Genomic DNA, 18652 nt, shown 5'->3' on the forward strand with positions numbered 1-18652 from the left:
CTTGTCTCTGCCCTCTGTCAACCAAAAGCAATATGGTCTGGTTGACCAAATCAACTTATATTGTTTAATTAATGCTTTTGACTAAAAATTGAGTTTAGCTTTTATACATTGTTCATTAGATCAGTAAAAGATAATTACAAGATCGCAATCTGCCAAATTAGAAGTGAAGAAAGAAGCAATCTGCTTATGATAAGTTTTTATACAACCACACAAATATTACGCCATGCGTAAGGTCATAAGAGTCAAAAGATTTATAACCACACAAATTCTATTACTCCATTCGTCTCAATTTATGTGATAATATTTGACAAGACATGAAGTTTAAGAATAAAAGAAAGACTTAAAATTTGTGGTCCAAGACAAGTCTTGAATATTTGTGTGATTGTAAATCATCTCATTAAAGGCAAAATGAAATTATAAAGTGAAGTTGTTTCTAAATATAGAAAGGTGACCTTTTCTGTTTGAGACAAACTAAAATAAAAAGTGTGTCACATAAATTGAGATAGAGGGAGTATATGTTTTAGACCACTGATTTTAGATATCTTTGTTTTTTTTCTTAAACTCCGTGTTGATTCAAACTATATCACATAAACTAAAAGAGAAAGTGATATAATTTGAAATTAAAATCACATAGCTGAATAAAGGGACCGGAGCAATTCATCATTACTTGTAAAGCAGAACTTTTCTGCTTCACTGGTAAAAAGTGGGTACCTACTCCTATTTATAATCCTAACTAGAAAGGTACCAACTCCATCCATTTGTCGTTGAACAGTACTATATAAACCCATGAATAAGCCAACCTCTTACATATTAGAGTTTCTTCTTCTATAAGAAGTCCTTATTAGAACTTGACTCATCATGGCTAAAATATTATTGAGCTTCTTCATAGTCATATCTCTCCATGCTTTTGCACCAATATTATGTTTATCTAGCAAGACCAATTATTATGGTTACTTATATCCACAATTTTATGATTGGTCGTGCCCAAATGCAAAAGAAATAGTAATGTCTGTAGTTGCTAAGGCCGTAGCTAGAGAAGCTCGAATGGCTGCCTCTTTGCTAAGGCTCCATTTCCACGATTGCTTTGTCAAGGTAAATCATATCTCTGAGATTAATTAAAGATTAGTGTCTCGGTGGTACGACCGCAAATATTTTTCAGAAAATGTTTTTCAGAAAATATGTTTCACGAAAACAATTTCCATAAAAAAGGGAAAATGACTCATTTTTGGTTGGAAGTCAATTTCCTTCACAATTATCTCAACTCTTTACTTGTCATTGCATTAATTGACACTTGGACACTATTATTAATACTTAATACTTTGACTAAACACAATGTGATTTGCTAACATTATTATCAATATTTAATACCGACTTTTTGTTTCAATTTTTTTTTTCCGCTCTCTAATCAAACACCCCAAAATTTCTTTCTAGAAAATGTATTTGGCTAAGGTTATAACTGGTGCTTATAAGCACTTTTTCCCAATATCTACGTGTTTGGTAAACTTCCGAAGTGCTTATAAGCTAAGTGCTTTTAAGCCAAAATCAACAAAAAATTATACGTTGGTCATCCTTAACTTATAAGACTTTTCACCTTATAAACACTTTTGATTTGATCAATTTTTCTAATCTTTTTATCAACTATTTACAATAAGCTAATCCCAATGGGCTATAAGTCATTTTTCGGAAAAAGGCTTTCTCCATATATATAGTTCATATACAAAATGATGGTCACTAATTTTTTTACTATGATCATGTAGGGTTGTGATGCATCATTGCTTCTGGACAGCAGTGGAACCTTAGTAAGTGAGAAAATATCAAATCCAAACAGAAATTCAGCTCGTGGATTTGAAGTAATTGATGAGATTAAATCTGCACTTGAACAAGAATGCCCTCAAACTGTCTCTTGTGCTGATGTCTTGGCACTTGCTGCAAGGGATTCTACTGTTTTAGTAAGTATAATTAACCAAAAGCCTACTAGGAAAATTGGTACATTGAGCTCATCTTACATAGTTTAGATTAAAGTTATATAAGCCGATAATGGAAAAAGAAAAACCTACTTTCAGTTTTGTAATTTGACCATTTATAGTACGTAGGATAATTATTATTTTATAATTAGGATGATAAAGTACTTAGGGGTGTTCGATTGCCGGTTAGGAAGTGATATTCATGTATTAAAATCAGTATAGCTAGTTCTAAGTTTGGTAGTATTTTAGTTGCTATATATAAAATTCAGTACCCCAAGTACGACTTCTGGCTACCAGCTTAAAATCCCACATAAGAATCTATGTATTATCTTATGCAGGGTATATAGAAGATGGAACTTTATACATATGAATAACTAAATCTGCATATCTAAACCTTGCATAACTAATTAATCCTTGCATAACTCTAACCAATAACCAACAGACCCCTAATGTTTATCGTGAAGATTTACGTATAATTACCTTGTTAGTGATTTGATTGTGTGTATATTATTCTTTTATATAGTCGGTACATAAAATCTAAACATGTATGTTTATACAGGCTGGCGGGCCAAGTTGGGAGGTTCCATTGGGAAGAAGAGACTCAAGAGATGCCAGTTTAAGTGGCTCCAACTATAACATTCCTGCTCCAAACAACACATTTAATACCATTCTCACAAAATTCAAGTTAAAAGGGCTTGACCTTGTTGACTTTGTAGTTTTATCTGGTAAATTTAAACCCCTACTTCCTATAATTATGATATGCCCGTTTCTTTTTAGTCTGTTCCAAAACGAATGATGCATTTTTATATAGCCACACATATGAAATATTTCTAATTTATTTTAGACCACAAGTTTCAATTTTTTTCCTATACTTAATTAAATAATATCACATAAAATGGGATGAGGGAGTCCTATTCTTTAACCACCCTTGAACCCCTTATTTTGTCACCATTCCTCACTTCTAAGATTTTTCCTAGACAATTTTTCAATTGAGTTTAACTTCTATGCACAGAAAATTTTACACTATTATATTATCCAAAAAATAATATGTTGTTATTGTTGCTATATCATCGAAGAGATAACTATAGTTTTTTCAATTATATATGTAAAATGTGCAGATGTACAAAATCATGAATTGGTAGTCCCAAAACATGTGCCTATTAAGGTGGAGCATACTCAACCTTTTCAAGATTATAGGACTTCTTGTTAAACTCCCAAAGAAAAAGGCAGGATTGGGTTCTGTGAAAGAACCTAGGGGACATCAAAATGATAAATCTCAAGAAGTTGTCGATCACAAGTGAATGTATTTTAGCTTATTGTAACACATCACCTATCTCATTCTTTTTAAATTACTTATTTAACTTTCTATGGACTCTTAACTCCAATTATCTTGTAGGTTACTAGATCGCGTAAAAAGAATTCTATACTAGTAGTGCCTAGAAGTTAAATTCGGTTAAAATATATTGTTTATGAAAGAAAAAAATTGTTACATTGTCGGTGGATATAAATTAAATCCTAGTTGACTTTTATGCAGACTAGTTAAGACTATTGTTAATACTAGAAGAATATTCTCTGCAGGGAGCCACACAATTGGAAATGCAAGATGTACCAGCTTCAGACAGAGACTCTACAATCAATCAGGGAACAATTTACCAGATTATACACTGGACCAATCATATGCTGCACAATTACGCACTATGTGCCCAAAATCTGGTGGTGACCAAAACTTATTTTTCTTGGATTTTGTCTCTCCAACAAAATTTGATAACAACTACTTCAAGAACTTGTTGGCTTCGAGGGGATTGTTGAATTCAGACCAAGTTCTTGTGACAAAGAATCAAGCATCATTAGAATTGGTGAAATTATATGCTGAAAACAATGAGATTTTCTTCGAGCAGTTCGCGAAGTCTATGGTTAAGATGGGAAATATCTCACCTTTAACTGGATACAGAGGCGAGATTAGAAAGAACTGCAGGAACATGAACTTTTAAAGATATGATAACTTTCAATAGCAACAAAAGAAATTTATTATTGTGCCTCTATTTGACGTATTTATAAGCTTTTCTTCCTTTTAGTGGTCAGTTTGTATTCATTCTCACCTATCAAGTTCATCTTGGGTTGCCCTCGTCATAGTGTGCTAAATTTTAATGATGATTTCGTGATTTACACCATGCTGTTTTCTCATGTCCGTAATTATATCCTTTGGTGTGTATATTATTTTTGGATCAATATACTTATTCATTATAATAATACCAAAAATCTCGATAGTTGCTTGACGTAGGAAATAATTACTATCTTTCGATGAGCATGCGTGTTCATCATAGAAATCCTACTCTCGAACAAACGCGACTCATTGAGATTTGAAGACTTGAAGTGTATACACTTCATATACAAATTTTTACATATTACATACATGTACTTTGTTAGAAACATAACATGAACTTTATACAGAACTTATACAGATTTTATACAAACAGTTTATATATAGATTTTATACATGGTTTATCATAATTTTATTTAGAATTTATTTAGAATTGATGTGAAACAAGAAAATAAGAACAAGATAAAAATTGAAAGATAGAAATTAAAGAAAGGTAGACGTAATTTCTAGACACAATTAAATTCAAACAATTAAAAGATGTAATGGTGAACTAACCAAAACACCACTTAATAAGGAAATTAAGAGCACATGATCTATTAGAATCCTCAAGAAGGTTGTAACCTTACTTGCAAATCTTAGGACAAAATCTTGAAATTCAACAAAGGGATTTCAAGCTCTCACAAGAGGAATAATTCATCATATGTCAAAACTAGTTACAAAACTCTAATATTCTACTATTTATACTAAGGGCTAAAAGTAGTAAAGAAAGACTAGATTGACCTTCATTAAAGTAAGACTCAATTGACCTTCATTAAAGTTACAAGCAAATTAAATAGTAGAACACTTAATATATTAAATATCTTCAAGTCTTCCATGTTGGAGCCTTCCAAAGGTTCCATCTTCATCCACGAATTTATTGGATTGGTTTATTAATAGTCTTCGTTCTTTTTTACTATGTGCTTCCATAAAGCTTACAATGCTTGAAGGTCCTTAGCTTGGCTCCTTGTGAAAGGCCTTCTTGAACTAGTGTCACTTTGATCTACATCAAGATTTATATATAACTTATCAGAATCACAATATATATATATATTTTATACATGGTTTTTTAAAAACCTGAGAAGGACTATATACAAAATTTATGCATTATTTATATACAAAATTATGCAGAATTTATACATGAACTTTTTCACGAATATATACAAAAACCTTTCATACTGTTTATATACAATTTTATTGAGTCTATACAAACATACATTAATCAACATATATTGCAAATCATTACCTGGTTGCACTAGACCTGCCACCCTAAATTGAAACTGTTTCAGAACTGCATAGTGGTTCATAGCATCAACAAGTGTTTTAATTTCTTATCCTTGTAAACCTGCCCTTCCGCAACAAATTGATACTTAGGATCGCTTGTTATTCCACTTCCTTCACATTCAAATACCTGAACATCTTCACTTGTAGCCATGTCGATTAGTTGAACTATATTTTTGGTGTGGTGAACTTTGTATATCTCGGCTCCCCTGAACTTCAAGCAATCTGACTTTGTCGTTGTGGTTGAATTCGATTGCATCCATCACTTTCTCTTTCAATGTGATGCATATTGGATATACTTTCTGGTTTGCTTGTGCTCCTTTTTTTAGATGTAAATATGCACACACATGTTGTTATGAATAATCATTGGTGCACATCTATCATGCACTCCATATTTGACCTCCACTCGAATACCTCATTCTTAGTTTGTTGATAAAAGCTCGAATCCGTGTGTACTTTTTAAATATGTATTTTGTTTTTGTTAGTTGAAGAAAATTTTGTATCAAATCAATGAGAATTTCAGTGGTGTATGTGAAACAAAACGATAAATTTGATAGTGTGTCAAAATTGTTGGAGACGCAACTTCAATTAGATAGTGATCGGCGAACAAACTGGAGAAAATTGGTTAAGATGATCGCCTATGTTGGATATTAAGATCACACGATATACGTTATAAGCGTGATTCCCACGCGTATAATTATTGTACAATCTCGACTGTAATTTTTCGTAACCGCGGTTATATAATTTGTGACAAGTATATATATATATATATATATATATATATATATATATATATGCTATGGACGGGCCTAACATATTAGGAAATGTTATGCATCTTGAAGCATATTATTGGAACCGCTTAATTTATCAAATATTATGCAGCTTCAAGCACATTACGCCCACTCCATAATTCAACATTTAGTCCCCAGGTTGGTAATGAGCCTTTCCCTTCCAGAAAAAGTCATGCAGTACAACACATAGCAGCTAAACCATGTAATAGGGTTCAGAGTAACCCCCCCCCCCCCCCCGGTTGAGAAGTGATTCAAAAATATTTGACCAAGTGTTTAGGAGTTTGTTAGTTAGTTTCCTTTATTTAAGCAAGATTGGATATTGCTGCAGATAATTAGCAAATTAGTGGGTTAGTGGACCTAGATTTTAGTATTTCCAGTTTCATTGTAAGCCTATTTATAGGCAGTCTTGTTTGCTTAAGTTATGCATCAGAAATAAAAAGAGTTTGCAACAGTTTTTTTTTTATCTCTTTTGCTCTATTTTCTGTTCACTTTCTCCTTCGATTTCCTTTTCTTATCCAACAAATCTGGTATCAAGAGCCCGGTTCTTTTTAAAAATTGAGTGAACCGTGAGGTTTATATCAATTGAGTATTTGGGAGAAACAAGAGAGGAAGTGTGAGAGCAAAAAGAAAAATTACAGTGAATGGTATTTCATCATCTTCACTGCCACTCATGCCAATTTTTTCACTGGTGAAAAGTATGAGTTTTGGAGTATAAAAATGAAAACGCTTTTCAAATCATAAGGGGTTTGGTAGCTGGTGGAAGCAGGCTTTGTGGATCAAGCAGGCTCTGACGAAGAGGCAGAAAAACTGAAAGAGAAAAAAAAGAAGGATGCCAAAGCTTTGTTCTTCATTCAACAAGCAGTCCATGATGCAATATTTTCAAGAATTTCAGCAGCAACTACGTCTTCGCAGGCATGGAAGATTTTGAAGAAGGAATTTCAAGGTTCAGCTAAAGTGATTACGGTAAAATTGCAGACTTACCGTCGTGACTTTGAAACTCTTTCTATGAAAAGTAATGAATCTGTTCAAACTTATTTGTCTAGAGTTTCTTCTCTTGTTAATCAAATGAAGTCTTATGGTGAAGATATATCTGAAGAAACTGTTGTTGCAAAAGTTGTAAGGAGTCTTACTCCAAAGTTTGAACATATTGTTGCTGCAATTGAGGAATCTCATGACTTATCTGATTATTCTTTTGATGAACTAATGAGTTCTTTGCAAGCTCATGAAGAAAGGCTCCTAAGGTCACATGAAAAAAATGAAGAAAAGGCATTTCAGGTGAAGGGGGAGTCCATTCATCAGAAAGATAAGCTAGAAAGTTTTTCTAATCGTGGTCGTGACAGAGGTGGTTTCCGTGGAAGAGGTCGTGGAAAAGGCCAAGGAAGAGGTCGAGATAGAGGAGGATCAAACGAAGAGAAGAAAAATAGAACATTTATGTGCAATGATTGCAGAAAACTAGGTCATAAGGGAGCTTATTGTTGGCAAAAGCAGAAGGATGAGAATAACCAAGCAAGTTTTGCAGAGAAAAATGATGATGAAAGTAAGCTGTTTATGACCCTTTATTGTGAAAAACAGATTCCTAACGATGTTTGGATTTTGGACAGCGGATGTTCCAATCATATGTCTGGGACAAGATCATTATTGTCACACCCTTTTTTTTTCTCCAGATAAATAAAAACAAACTAATTAGTTTTAAATTTATTTAAAAGGGTTTTTCCAATTAAAGTGACGTTTTGAAGAGGGATTATTTTATTTGTTCCAAAGTCGCCACTTGAAATTGAGTTTGGTGTTCCAAGTCACCTTATGAATCCCTAATCAAAAGGAAATGACTCTATTTTTATTGGTGCGAAAACAAAATTCCGGGTAAGGAATTACGTTGACCGAGGGGAAGGTGTGAGGCACCCCTCGAGTCCCGTGGTTCTAGCACGGTCGCTTTATCAACTTGTGTTCGGCTTAAATTATTTTGAATAAAATGTGTTTATTTAGCTGTGCCTATGATTCGCTTAAATATGATTGACCTTTTACTAGTCTTGACTAAGACGCATAGTTGCGACCTCAGCCTCGACATACGCCAGCTAGACGCGTAAACGCGACCTTAACTTGCGTATCGCACCTAGAATTTTTAACCTACTCGCCTTACTTAAACAATGATGATTATCTGTCCCTTTTTCACTCTTTTACAACGGGTTTTGAAATGAATTCGCAACCCACCTCATTCCCTTACCAATGTTTTTACCACTTTTTTCTTTTCAAATTTGCAACGGGTCTTGAATTTATATCCCAACTCCTCATAATTAATTTCGTTAAGCCTTAATATTGATCTTGGCCCGAAGATGCCTTTAAAGTTAACTAACACCCGAATCATTAAAAACCCACCCAACACAATGGTTTCCCGCATTCATAACCATTTTATACTATCGACAGTTATTTTATTCATGTAATTAGGTTAATAACATTAATCTTTACTGAGAACCTAACTAAAACCAAAAAGAAACATATGGCTTAAACTTCAAGCAATGATAGGAAAATGTACTGTATTAAAAAATGAAAGAATGTTCATGAAAAAAAAAAACAATTGACTAGTTAGATCCAAATATTTTTAAAATATAAATAATGAGGCGAAACTTGGATACTGCTTTAGGTCCAATAAATATAAAGTTTGGCATCTCAATTTTTTTTTTTTTTTTAAAAAAAAAGGTTTATCCATTTCGTTCATCCTGCAAAAGAACTCGACCAAACTTGAGTTTAACAACTTACAAATTTTACTGGTTTAACCATTTCTTTAAATGTTAAATGCGATCCTAAATGTGAACTAAATTAAACAACAAAAAAATGATAATATAAGTATTCATGTCATGATATTCTAGTTTTCATATTATCTTAGCACATGAAACTTTAAACAAGGAAGCCAACATTTAAAATCCATTTAGAATGATGATCAAAATCTTTTGCAACTAAAAAACGCACTGAACGCCCCAAAGCGAAAGAAAATACTTACCCCCATTTTTAGAAAAGAAACTAAATAAAATCATGGAATTTGCATGCCAACTTTCAAACACATTTCCTTAAATATTCAAAGCTTTGTTACATGGTTATATGCAAACTAACATATAAAAATCTATGAGACCAGAGTAAAGACCATAACAGATTTTACAACAATCAAGTTCTCAAGGAAGGAGAGAGAGAAAACCAGGCAGAAAACCAAAATAACTTAAACAAAGTTAGAAATAGAAAGAAAGAAGAAAGACCACTAAAACTAATCCATCATGTTCATAATATCACCAAAACTTCAATAGACATGCACGATCTTCAACAAAAGCATCAACGGATTTTAAACGGAGCCAAAACGGATCTTCTTCATGTATTATATATTGAAAAAAAGAACACCAAATAACTACTAGAAAGATTCGGGTGTTACCTTTGCGTAAATATCTCGCTGAAAAATAATAATATGAAGCTACAATATTCTACCGATTTCCCAGTTAATAACGACTAACTTCAAGTCCGCGAACTCGAAACCGCGAAACGGAAACCTCGAACTCCAATTTAATTTTCAAACAAAAACCTTTTGGAATACTGGTATTCTTTATCTCTCGGTATTTTTTGCTCTCTGTTTTTATCTTTTACTGTTTTACTTTTTTTTTTTCTTTTTTTCTCTCTACTACCTCCGATGTGTTTTTTTTTTTTTATGTACGTGTAGGTGTGTGTTTATATAGGGTATGTGGGTGTTGTGTTGTAGAGTTTGTAAAGGAGTAGGACTAGTTAATGATAATTGTTTGAGGAGAGTTTTTAGGGAAGGGAAGTTTATTTTGGTTAGGATTAGCATGGGAAAGGTTTGGGTAGATTAGGATTGGTTTTCTAAAAGGAGAACGTAAGGAAGAGGGAGTGTTAGGTATTTGATTTGTTGAGAAATTATAGGAGTTGAGGAATTGGTTTTAGGATAGTTGAAGGGAAATTGACGTGAAGGAGAGGAGTTTTAGGCATGAATGGGGTTTTAGGCTAGTTATTTTAGGAAAAAAAAACCTTCTTTTTTTTGTATTTTTTCTGATTTCGTACTTTTTCCCTTTTTGGTTATTTTGTTTATTTTTTCTCCATAAAATATAATGATAACAATATTACTTAATTATTCTTAGACTAATAAAATATAGAAAAGTTAAATAGCTTGACCTAAATAAAATCTAACTAAGAAAACTATTAAAAAAAACTAGCTTTTTGATTAAAACCTAATTAGAAGCAAACATATTTTCTTTTTCTTTTGAAAAATGACGACAAAACTTTTCCTAAAATGTGACTCTATTTTTGTAGCTTTCGATCTTTAAATGTAAGACTTACTAAAAAAATGAGATAAAAATTAAAATATCTAACTAAACCTAAAAGAAATATTTAAACACTAAAAATGATGTAAAAACTTATGTTCGGTCAAAAATTAGGTGTTTACAGAATGTCCCTCTTTGCTTGGAAACATGAAGAGTTTTCAAGCAAAGAAGTGAACACTGTGACTGATTTTTGACCTGACCATTATTTGAAAGGCGAAAAGATATAAAAGAAAAGGATGTGACCGAGTCCTGGTTTTGGGCATCCTACATATCCCGGGTTATAAGGGAATCAGGTCACGTGTAGTTCAAGTGGGTAAAAGGATGGAATGATGAGTTGGAGAATCGAGTGAGGTTCCTTCGAGGTTCCGATCCGTGGCTCCTGTTATTACAAAACAAAAAAAAAATGAAAAATACAACAAACGAGGAAAGGAAATACAAGATCCTATCTATTCTACTTGTCTTCAGTCTTCCTTTAAACCTTCACTTGGATCTTCAGTTATCACTCCACCTTCTTTCGGTGGGTACCTTGATCTCGAAGTTAGAATTTGGGGCTTGAACTGGTAACTTGGAATGAGTTGTTGATGCTATTCCAAATGACAGTCCGTAGAATATTCTTGGATGCTTGTTTCTTGATTAAAAGCTGAGAAGATGTATCTTGAGATGCTGGGCCGCCTTATGTGTCAAAGCTGACTCTAACTGTCTTCGAGATTGAACATTCTTCTTTTCTCTGACCAATGATGGAACTTCATTCTTGAATATCAATTCTGTGCTTGCGGGCGAACCTGCAAGCCATCAAAGACAAACAAAAACGAACAAAATTTTTCTGCCCCAGTTTGTACTAGAAAAATTTTGTGAGTGTTAGCAAAATCATAAGCCACTTGGGACTATATTCGGAGGTAGTCAACCCGAAATTTAAAAACAGAACTTTATTTGGAGGTAGTCGACCTGAAATTTAAAAATATGACTTTATAGTGAGGCAGTCAACCTAAAAATATAACTTTATTTGGAGGTAGTCAACCTAAAATTTAAAAACATGACTTTATTCTGAGGTAGTCAACCTATGAAAATATGACTTTATTCGAAGATAGTCAACCTGAAATTTAAATACGTGACTGTATTCTGAGGTAGTCAACCTGAAATTTAAAAAACGTGACTTTATTCTGAGGTAGTCAACCTATGAAAATATAACTTTATTCGGAGGTAGTCAACCTGAATTTTAAATATGTGACTATATTCTGAGGTAGTCAACCTGAAAGCATGACTTTATTTGGAGGTAGTCAACCTGAAATTTAAATACTTGACTGTATTATGAGGTAGTCAACCTGAAAGCATGACTTTATTTGGAGGTAGTGAACCTGAAAATATGACTTTTTTCAGAGGTAGTCAACCTGAAATTTTAAAAACATGACTGTATTCTGAGGTAGTCAACCTGAAAGCATGACTTTATTTGGAGGTAGTCAACCTGAAATTTAAATACTTGACTGTATTCTGAGGTAGTCAACCTGAAAGCATGACTTTATTTGGAGGTAGTCAACCTGAAATTTAAATACGTGACTGTATTCTGAGGTAGTCAGCCTGAAAATATGACTTTATTCCGAGGTAGTCAACCTGAAATTTTAAAAACATGACTGTATTTTGAGGTAGTCAACCTATGAAAATATGACTTTATTCTGAGGTAGTCAACCTATGAAAATATGAGAAAAGCAGGGATTTTTGTTCCCTAAAATGCAACCAGGGAATGTCGTACCCTGTGAAGGCATGAAAAGAAATAGGGGTTTTTGTTCCCTAAAATGCAACCAGGGAATGTCGTACCCTGTGAAGGCATGAAAAGAAATAGGGGTTTTTGTTCCCTAAAATGCAACCAGGGAATGTCGTACCACAACGTAAAGGCATGAAAAGAAATAGGGGTTTTTGTTCCCTAAAATGCAACCAGGGAATGTCGTACCCTGTGAAGGCATGAAAAAAGTAGGGGTTTTTGTTCCCTAAAATGCAACCAGGGATTGTCGTACCCTGTGAAGGCATGAAAAGAAGTAGGGGTTTTAGTTCCCTAAAATGCAACCAGGGAATGTTGTACCCTGTGAAGGCATGAAAAGAAATAGGGGTTTTTGTTAACTAAAATGCAACCAGGGAATGTCGTACCTTGTAAAGGCATGAAAAGAAATAGTGGGTTTTGTTCCCTAAAATGCAACCAGGGAATGTCGTACCCTGTGAAGTCATGAAAAAAGTAGGGGTGTTTGTTCCTTAAAATGCAACCAGAAAATGTCGTACCCTGTGAAGGCATGAAAAGAAATAGGGGGTTTTGTCCCTTAAAATGTAACTAGGGATTGTTGTACCCTGTGAAGGCATAAAAAGAAGTAAGGGTTTTAGTTTCCTAAAATGCAACCATGGATTGTTGTACCTTGTGAAATCATGAAATAAAGAGTAGAGCTTTTTTTTTTTTTTTTTTGATTTTTGAAACTGAGGAACTTTGAAATTCTTTTTTTTTTTCTTTTTTTTGTTTTGTTTGTTTTGAAATGATTTTTTTTTTCAAAAAAAAAAAAAGTCCCAGTTTTGATCTTTTGGGGATATGAGACTTCTTATTGAGTGAGACCGAGCCCCAATCTAGGACTGCCTACGTATCCTGCCGTAGCAAGAATCTGGTCAAACGTAGTTCATAAAAAGCTGAGATTTTTTTTTTCAAAAGGGTGTCTCTTATAAGGAGCACCAGAGGATGAAAACAAAGAAATCAATTCATCGGTTTAGTACATCTTGACTTTAGTTGGCACCAACTATTAGTATTATGCATCGAAAATTACCATCTATGACTCTCGGATGAACCGGAGGTCAAATTAGAAGTGACTCCTATAGTTTCAAATGGTACCTCAAACATACCTAAGTATTGACATGATCTATTCATTTTGCATCAATTAGATGTTTTGAATTATTCCTATCCTCATGTTTCAAGTGCCCTTACCACAAGTAAAGTCCTAATTCACACTCAATTTAAGCATTTAGATCTTAGGACGTTCAAGAAGTAAACTCACACTCAGAAGGATGTTCAATGAGTGCAATTGAGATACAATATGCTTGGCCTTTATGTAAGTATCCACTAATGTAAGGACACTCAGAATGGGATCAAGTAGGACTTGTTATTGGCTTGTAATGTAGGCTTACAGATGGGTAGGATATATATATTTGTGATAAAGTGACTATTCCCTCCTTGAGCATAACACTATACTTCTATATATTTTTTTGATGTTCGCACTCGATCTTTATTTGCTTTGTTGCTTCTTTTTTTTTTCTTTAACTTTCTCCTCTCTTTTTTGAGCTTTCCTCCATTTTTTGGAGTTTTCCTTTCCTTTTTTTTTTGTAATTTTCTTGGACTTTCGCATTATCACCTTTCCACTTTGTTTTCCTTCTTAGATTTTGTTAGTGCGCTCAGGAAGGTGGGGCCAAAAGAGGGATAGTGCACTTATGCACTAGAAAGGATGTAGGTGGTTTATCCAAAGAAAAGGTTTTAGGCTCAAAAGGGTAACTATAGGGATCATATGTCATTTGGTAGGCTTGAAAGATACAATCTGGTAAAAGAAAGCCTACAATCCTTTCTCAAACCAACCAAGTGTTGCTCAATATTTTGCCTCACCAAACATTCGGGCCAAGTTCTAGATCAACAAAGCAATGTCATTGAATTTTCAATCTAAAGCTCACCACACAATGCACATGAAACGATAAGGTCGGATTAATTTTGACCATAAATTTTAGCAAAAGAATTTCTCAAGTGTCACTTAGGTATAATCAAGAGGTAGCAAACGAATCTATGGTTCACAACAAAGTTGGTCCTTCCTATCATCCTCATTCTTTTAACACTTGCTTCTTTCCCATGCACACTCCTAAATATGTTGGTACCAACCAAGTCAACAGATTTTCTTATTCCTTTTTTTAATTTTTTTTTTTTTAGGTGGACTGAACCCTAAAGAAGGGTTGCCTACGTATCTTATCGAAACAAGAATCAGGTCGGACGTAGTTCAAAAGAAAGTATACAAATAGTTCTTTAAATTCTGTGATAAGGAAATAAAAGGTTTTTTTTTTTTCTCTTTTTTATTTTTTTATTTTTTTTATCTATAAGAATAACAACTCTTTTTTATTTTTAAGGAATACCGAACCCAAGAAGGGCTGCCTGCGTATTTCACGGGGGTGAGAATCAGATGTGCGTAGTTCGTGAAGATAATGGAAACGTATTATTTTCTTGAATTTCTCTTTTTTTTTTTTTTTAAACTTTATAAGAAAAGAAATTTTCTTTTTTAATATTTGAAGGAATGAACAGAGGAATAAAAGAAAATATTTTTGGTATTTTTAGTGTTTGAATTTTCTACAAAGAGTAACCCTAAAAATAAGGTAAAATCTTTTTGAATTTTCTGAATAAGGAATAAAAACTCTTTTTTTAATTTTTTTTTTTTTGAATAAGGATCACCGAACCCGAGAACGTCTGCCTACGTATCTCATTAAGATAAGAATCAGGTGTGCGTAGTTCGTCCGAATTTTGTAAGAGTGTTGATATTTTGAAAAACCTGATTTATTTTGTACATCTTATTGCGAAAAGGCTAGAACCATACATTTTTTAGATTTGACTGAAAACGGGTATATTTAGTAAAAGTTAGAGGTTTTCTCTCTTTCGTTTCACTAATTTACCCTTAAGTCGGTCAACATTCAATACAGCCTTTCAGGTAATGCAACAGGTAGCACAAAAAATGTACATAATGGCCTCAAAAGAGGGTACCTGCCCTAGACGGACTCGGGCCCTATGCTTGCCCCACTAAGTCAAATGCACATGATGTAGATAAAGCATATTCTACTAAGAATAGTCATTGCATTGACTTGTTTTACTAGGTTTAACATCTTGATGGAGTAGGTGTCTAGAATGACTGTAAACGAGCGGACAACTCGAGTCGGGCGAGGGACAACATACCGGTAGCAGCGCTTTCCGGCTTTGTTGTGGGTCCTCCCCATCCTAAACATGTGTGACTATAAATCCTTCACCAGGGACCAAGGGCCCACTAGCTTTATCTCAACAGAAGTGGGGTGTGTAGTCGCAATTCCCGTTTTTGTGGCAAAGTGTATTATTGAAGACTCAGAGAGGGGTGCGCGAGAGAAGACAATTATATTGCAGTTCAACAATATCAAAGCAGTAAATAAGCAGGCATAGAGAACATTAGTCCCATATATACAAAATATCCAAGAAAAAAATAAATAATATTAGCCAAGCATAAGTCAATATATAAAGCTCGAATTCTGGTTATCCCCAGCGGAGTCGCCATCTGTCACACCCTTTTTTTTCTCCAGAGAAATAAAAACAAACTAATTAGTTTTAAATTTATTTATTTAAAAGGATTTTTCTAATTAAAGTGACATTTTGAAGAAGGATTATTTTATTTGTTATAGAGTCGTCACTTGGAATTGAGTTTTGGTGTTCCAAGTCACCTTATGAATCCCTAATCAAAAGGAAATGACTCTATTTTTGTTGGTCTGCGAAAATAAAATTTCGGGTAAGGAATTCTGTTGACCGAGGGGAAGGTGTGAGGCACCCCTCGAGTCCCGTGGTTCTACCATGGTCGCTTTATCAACTTGTATTCGGCTTAAATTATTTTGAATAAAATGTGTTTATTTAGCTGTGCCTATGATTCGCTTAAATATTATTGACCTTTTACTAGTCTTGACTAAGACGCATAGTTGCGACCTCAGCCTCGACATACGCCAGCTAGATGCGTAAACGCGATCTTAACTTGCGTATCGCACCTAGAATTTTTAACCTACTCGCCTTACTTAAACAATGATGATTATCTGTCCCTTTTCCACTCTTTTACAACGGGTTTTGAAATGAATTCGCAACCCACCTCACTCCCTTACCAATGTTTTTACCACTTTTTTCTTTTCAAATTTGCAACGGGTCTTGAATTTATATCCCAACTCCTCATAATAAATTTAGTTAAGCCATAATATTGATCTTGGCCCGAAGATGCCTTTAAAGTTAACTAACACCCGAATCATTAAATACCCTCCCAACACAATGGTTTCCCGCATTCATAACCATTTTATACTATCGACAGTTATTTTATTCATATAATTAGGTTAATTAACATTAATCTTTACTGAGAACCTAACTAAAACCAAAAAGAAACATATGGCTTAAACTTCAAGCAATGATAGGAAAATTTACTGTATTAAAAAATGAAAGAATGTTCATGAAAAAAAAAAAACAATTGACTAGTTAGATCCAAATATTTTTAAAACACAAATAATGAGGCGAAACTTGGATACTGCTTTAGGTCCAATAAATATAAAGTTTGGCATCTCAATTTAAAAAAAAAAAAAAAAAGGTTTATCCATTTCGTTCATCCTGCAAAAGAACTCGACCAAACTTGAGTTTAACAACTTACAAATTTTACTAGTTTAACCATTTCTTTCAATGTTAAATGCGAGCCTAAATGTGAACTAAATTAAACAACAAAAAAATGATAATATAAGTATTCATGTCATGATATTCTAGTTTTCATATTATCTTAGCACATGAAACTTTAAACAAGGAAGCCAACATTTAAAATCCATTTAGAATGATGATCAAAATCTTTTGCAACTAAAAAGCGCACTGAACACCCCAAAGTGAAAGAAAATACTTACCCCCATTTTTAGAAAAGAAACTAAATAAAATCATGGAATTTGCATGCCAACTTTCAAACACATTTCCTTAAATATTCAAAGCTTTGTTACATGGTTATATGCAAACTAACATATAAAAATCTATGAGACCAGAGTAAAGACCATAACAGATTTTACAACAATCAAGTTCTCAAGGAAGGAGACAGATAACCAGGCAGAAAACCAAAATAACTTAAACAAAGTTAGAAATAGAAAGAAAGAAGAAAGACCACTAAAACTAATCCATCATGTTCATAATATCACCAAAACTTCAATAGACATGCACGATCTTCAACAAAAGCATCAACGGATTTTAAACGGAGCCAAAACGGATCTTCTTCATGTATTATATATTGAAAAAAAGAACACCAAATAACTACTAGAAAGATTCAAAGTGTTACCTTTGCGTAAATATCTCGCTGAAAAATAATAATATGAAGCTACAATATTCTACCGATTTCCCAGTTAATAACGACTAACTTCAAGTCCGCGAACTCGAAACCGCGAAACGGAAACCTCGAACTCCAATTTAATTTTCAAACAAAAACCTTTTGGAATACTGGTATTCTTTATCTCTCGGTATTTTTTGCTCTCTGTTTTTATCTTTTCTTTTTACTTTTTTTTTTTCTTTTTTTTCTCTCTACTACCTCCGATGTGTTTTTTTTTTTTATGTACGTGTAGGTGTGTGTTTATATAGGGTATGTGGGTGTTGTGTTGTAGAGTTTGTAAAGGAGTAGGACTAGTTAATGATAATTGTTTGAGGAGAGTTTTTAGGGAAGGAAGTTTATTTTGGTTAGGATTAGCATGGGAAAGGTTTGGGTAGATTAGGATTGGTTTTCTAAAAGGAGAACGTAAGGAAGAGGGAGTGTTAGGTATTTGATTTGTTGAGAAATTATAGGAGTTGAGGAATTGGTTTTAGGATTAGTTGAAGGGAAATTGACGTGAAGGAGAGGAGTTTTAGGCATGAATGGGGTTTTAGGCTAGTTATTTTAGGGAAAAAAAAACCTTCTTTTTTTTGTATTTTTTCTGATTTCGTACTTTTTCCCTTTTTGGTTATTTTGTTTATATTTTCTCCATAAAATATAATGATAACAATATTACTTAATTATTCTTAGACTAATAAAATATAGAAAAGTTAAATAGCTTGACCTAAATAAAATCTAACTAAGAAAACTATTAAAAAACACTAGCTTTTTGATTAAAACCTAATTAGAAGGAAGCATATTTTCTTTTTCTTTTGAAAAATAACGACAAAACTTTTCCTAAAATGTGACTCTATTTTTGTAGCTTTCGATCTTTAAATGTAAGACTTACCAAAAAATGAGATAAAAATTAAAATATCTAACTAAACCTAAAAGAAATGTTTAAACACTAAAAATGATGTAAAAACTTATGTTCGGTCAAAAATTAGGTGTTCACAATTATTCAAGGAGCTTGATAAGTCCAAAAAATCAGACGTGAGGCTAGGAGACAACAAAAAGATCCAAGTTGAAG

General features: G+C 33.3%; 1 protein-coding gene and 1 long non-coding RNA gene across 2 annotated transcripts; one reads left to right on the forward strand and one right to left on the reverse strand.

Moving 5' to 3' along the window:
* Positions 1-792: 792 nt before the first annotated feature.
* LOC132037475 (peroxidase 72-like) lies at positions 793-4135 on the forward strand. The gene is made up of 4 exons (XM_059428009.1): positions 793-1092; positions 1758-1949; positions 2524-2689; positions 3543-4135. The coding sequence occupies exons 1-4, from the start codon at positions 859-861 to the stop codon at positions 3953-3955; spliced, it is 1005 nt and encodes a 334-aa protein (XP_059283992.1). The 5' UTR covers positions 793-858; the 3' UTR covers positions 3956-4135.
* A 6432-nt stretch (positions 4136-10567) lies between these two features.
* On the reverse strand, positions 10568-18361 carry LOC132036735 (uncharacterized). Its single transcript, XR_009409653.1, has 2 exons — positions 17560-18361; positions 10568-11268 (listed from the first exon to the last, which is right to left on the reverse strand). It is a non-coding gene; the product is annotated as an uncharacterized LOC132036735 (long non-coding RNA).
* Positions 18362-18652: the final 291 nt, after the last annotated feature.

This window comes from Lycium ferocissimum, chromosome 11 (genome assembly GCF_029784015.1).
Source record: "Lycium ferocissimum isolate CSIRO_LF1 chromosome 11, AGI_CSIRO_Lferr_CH_V1, whole genome shotgun sequence".
NCBI lineage: Eukaryota > Viridiplantae > Streptophyta > Magnoliopsida > Solanales > Solanaceae > Lycium > Lycium ferocissimum.

Excerpts from the sequence above, each read along its gene's own strand:
- LOC132037475 (XM_059428009.1), top strand. The coding sequence starts at position 859 with ATGGCTAAAATATTATTGAGCTTCTTCATAGTCATATCTCTCCATGCT. Across the intron at positions 1,950-2,523 it reads CAAGGGATTCTACTGTTTTA|GCTGGCGGGCCAAGTTGGGA; the intron begins GTAAGTATAATT and ends ATGTTTATACAG. Across the intron at positions 2,690-3,542 it reads TGACTTTGTAGTTTTATCTG|GGAGCCACACAATTGGAAAT; the intron begins GTAAATTTAAAC and ends TATTCTCTGCAG.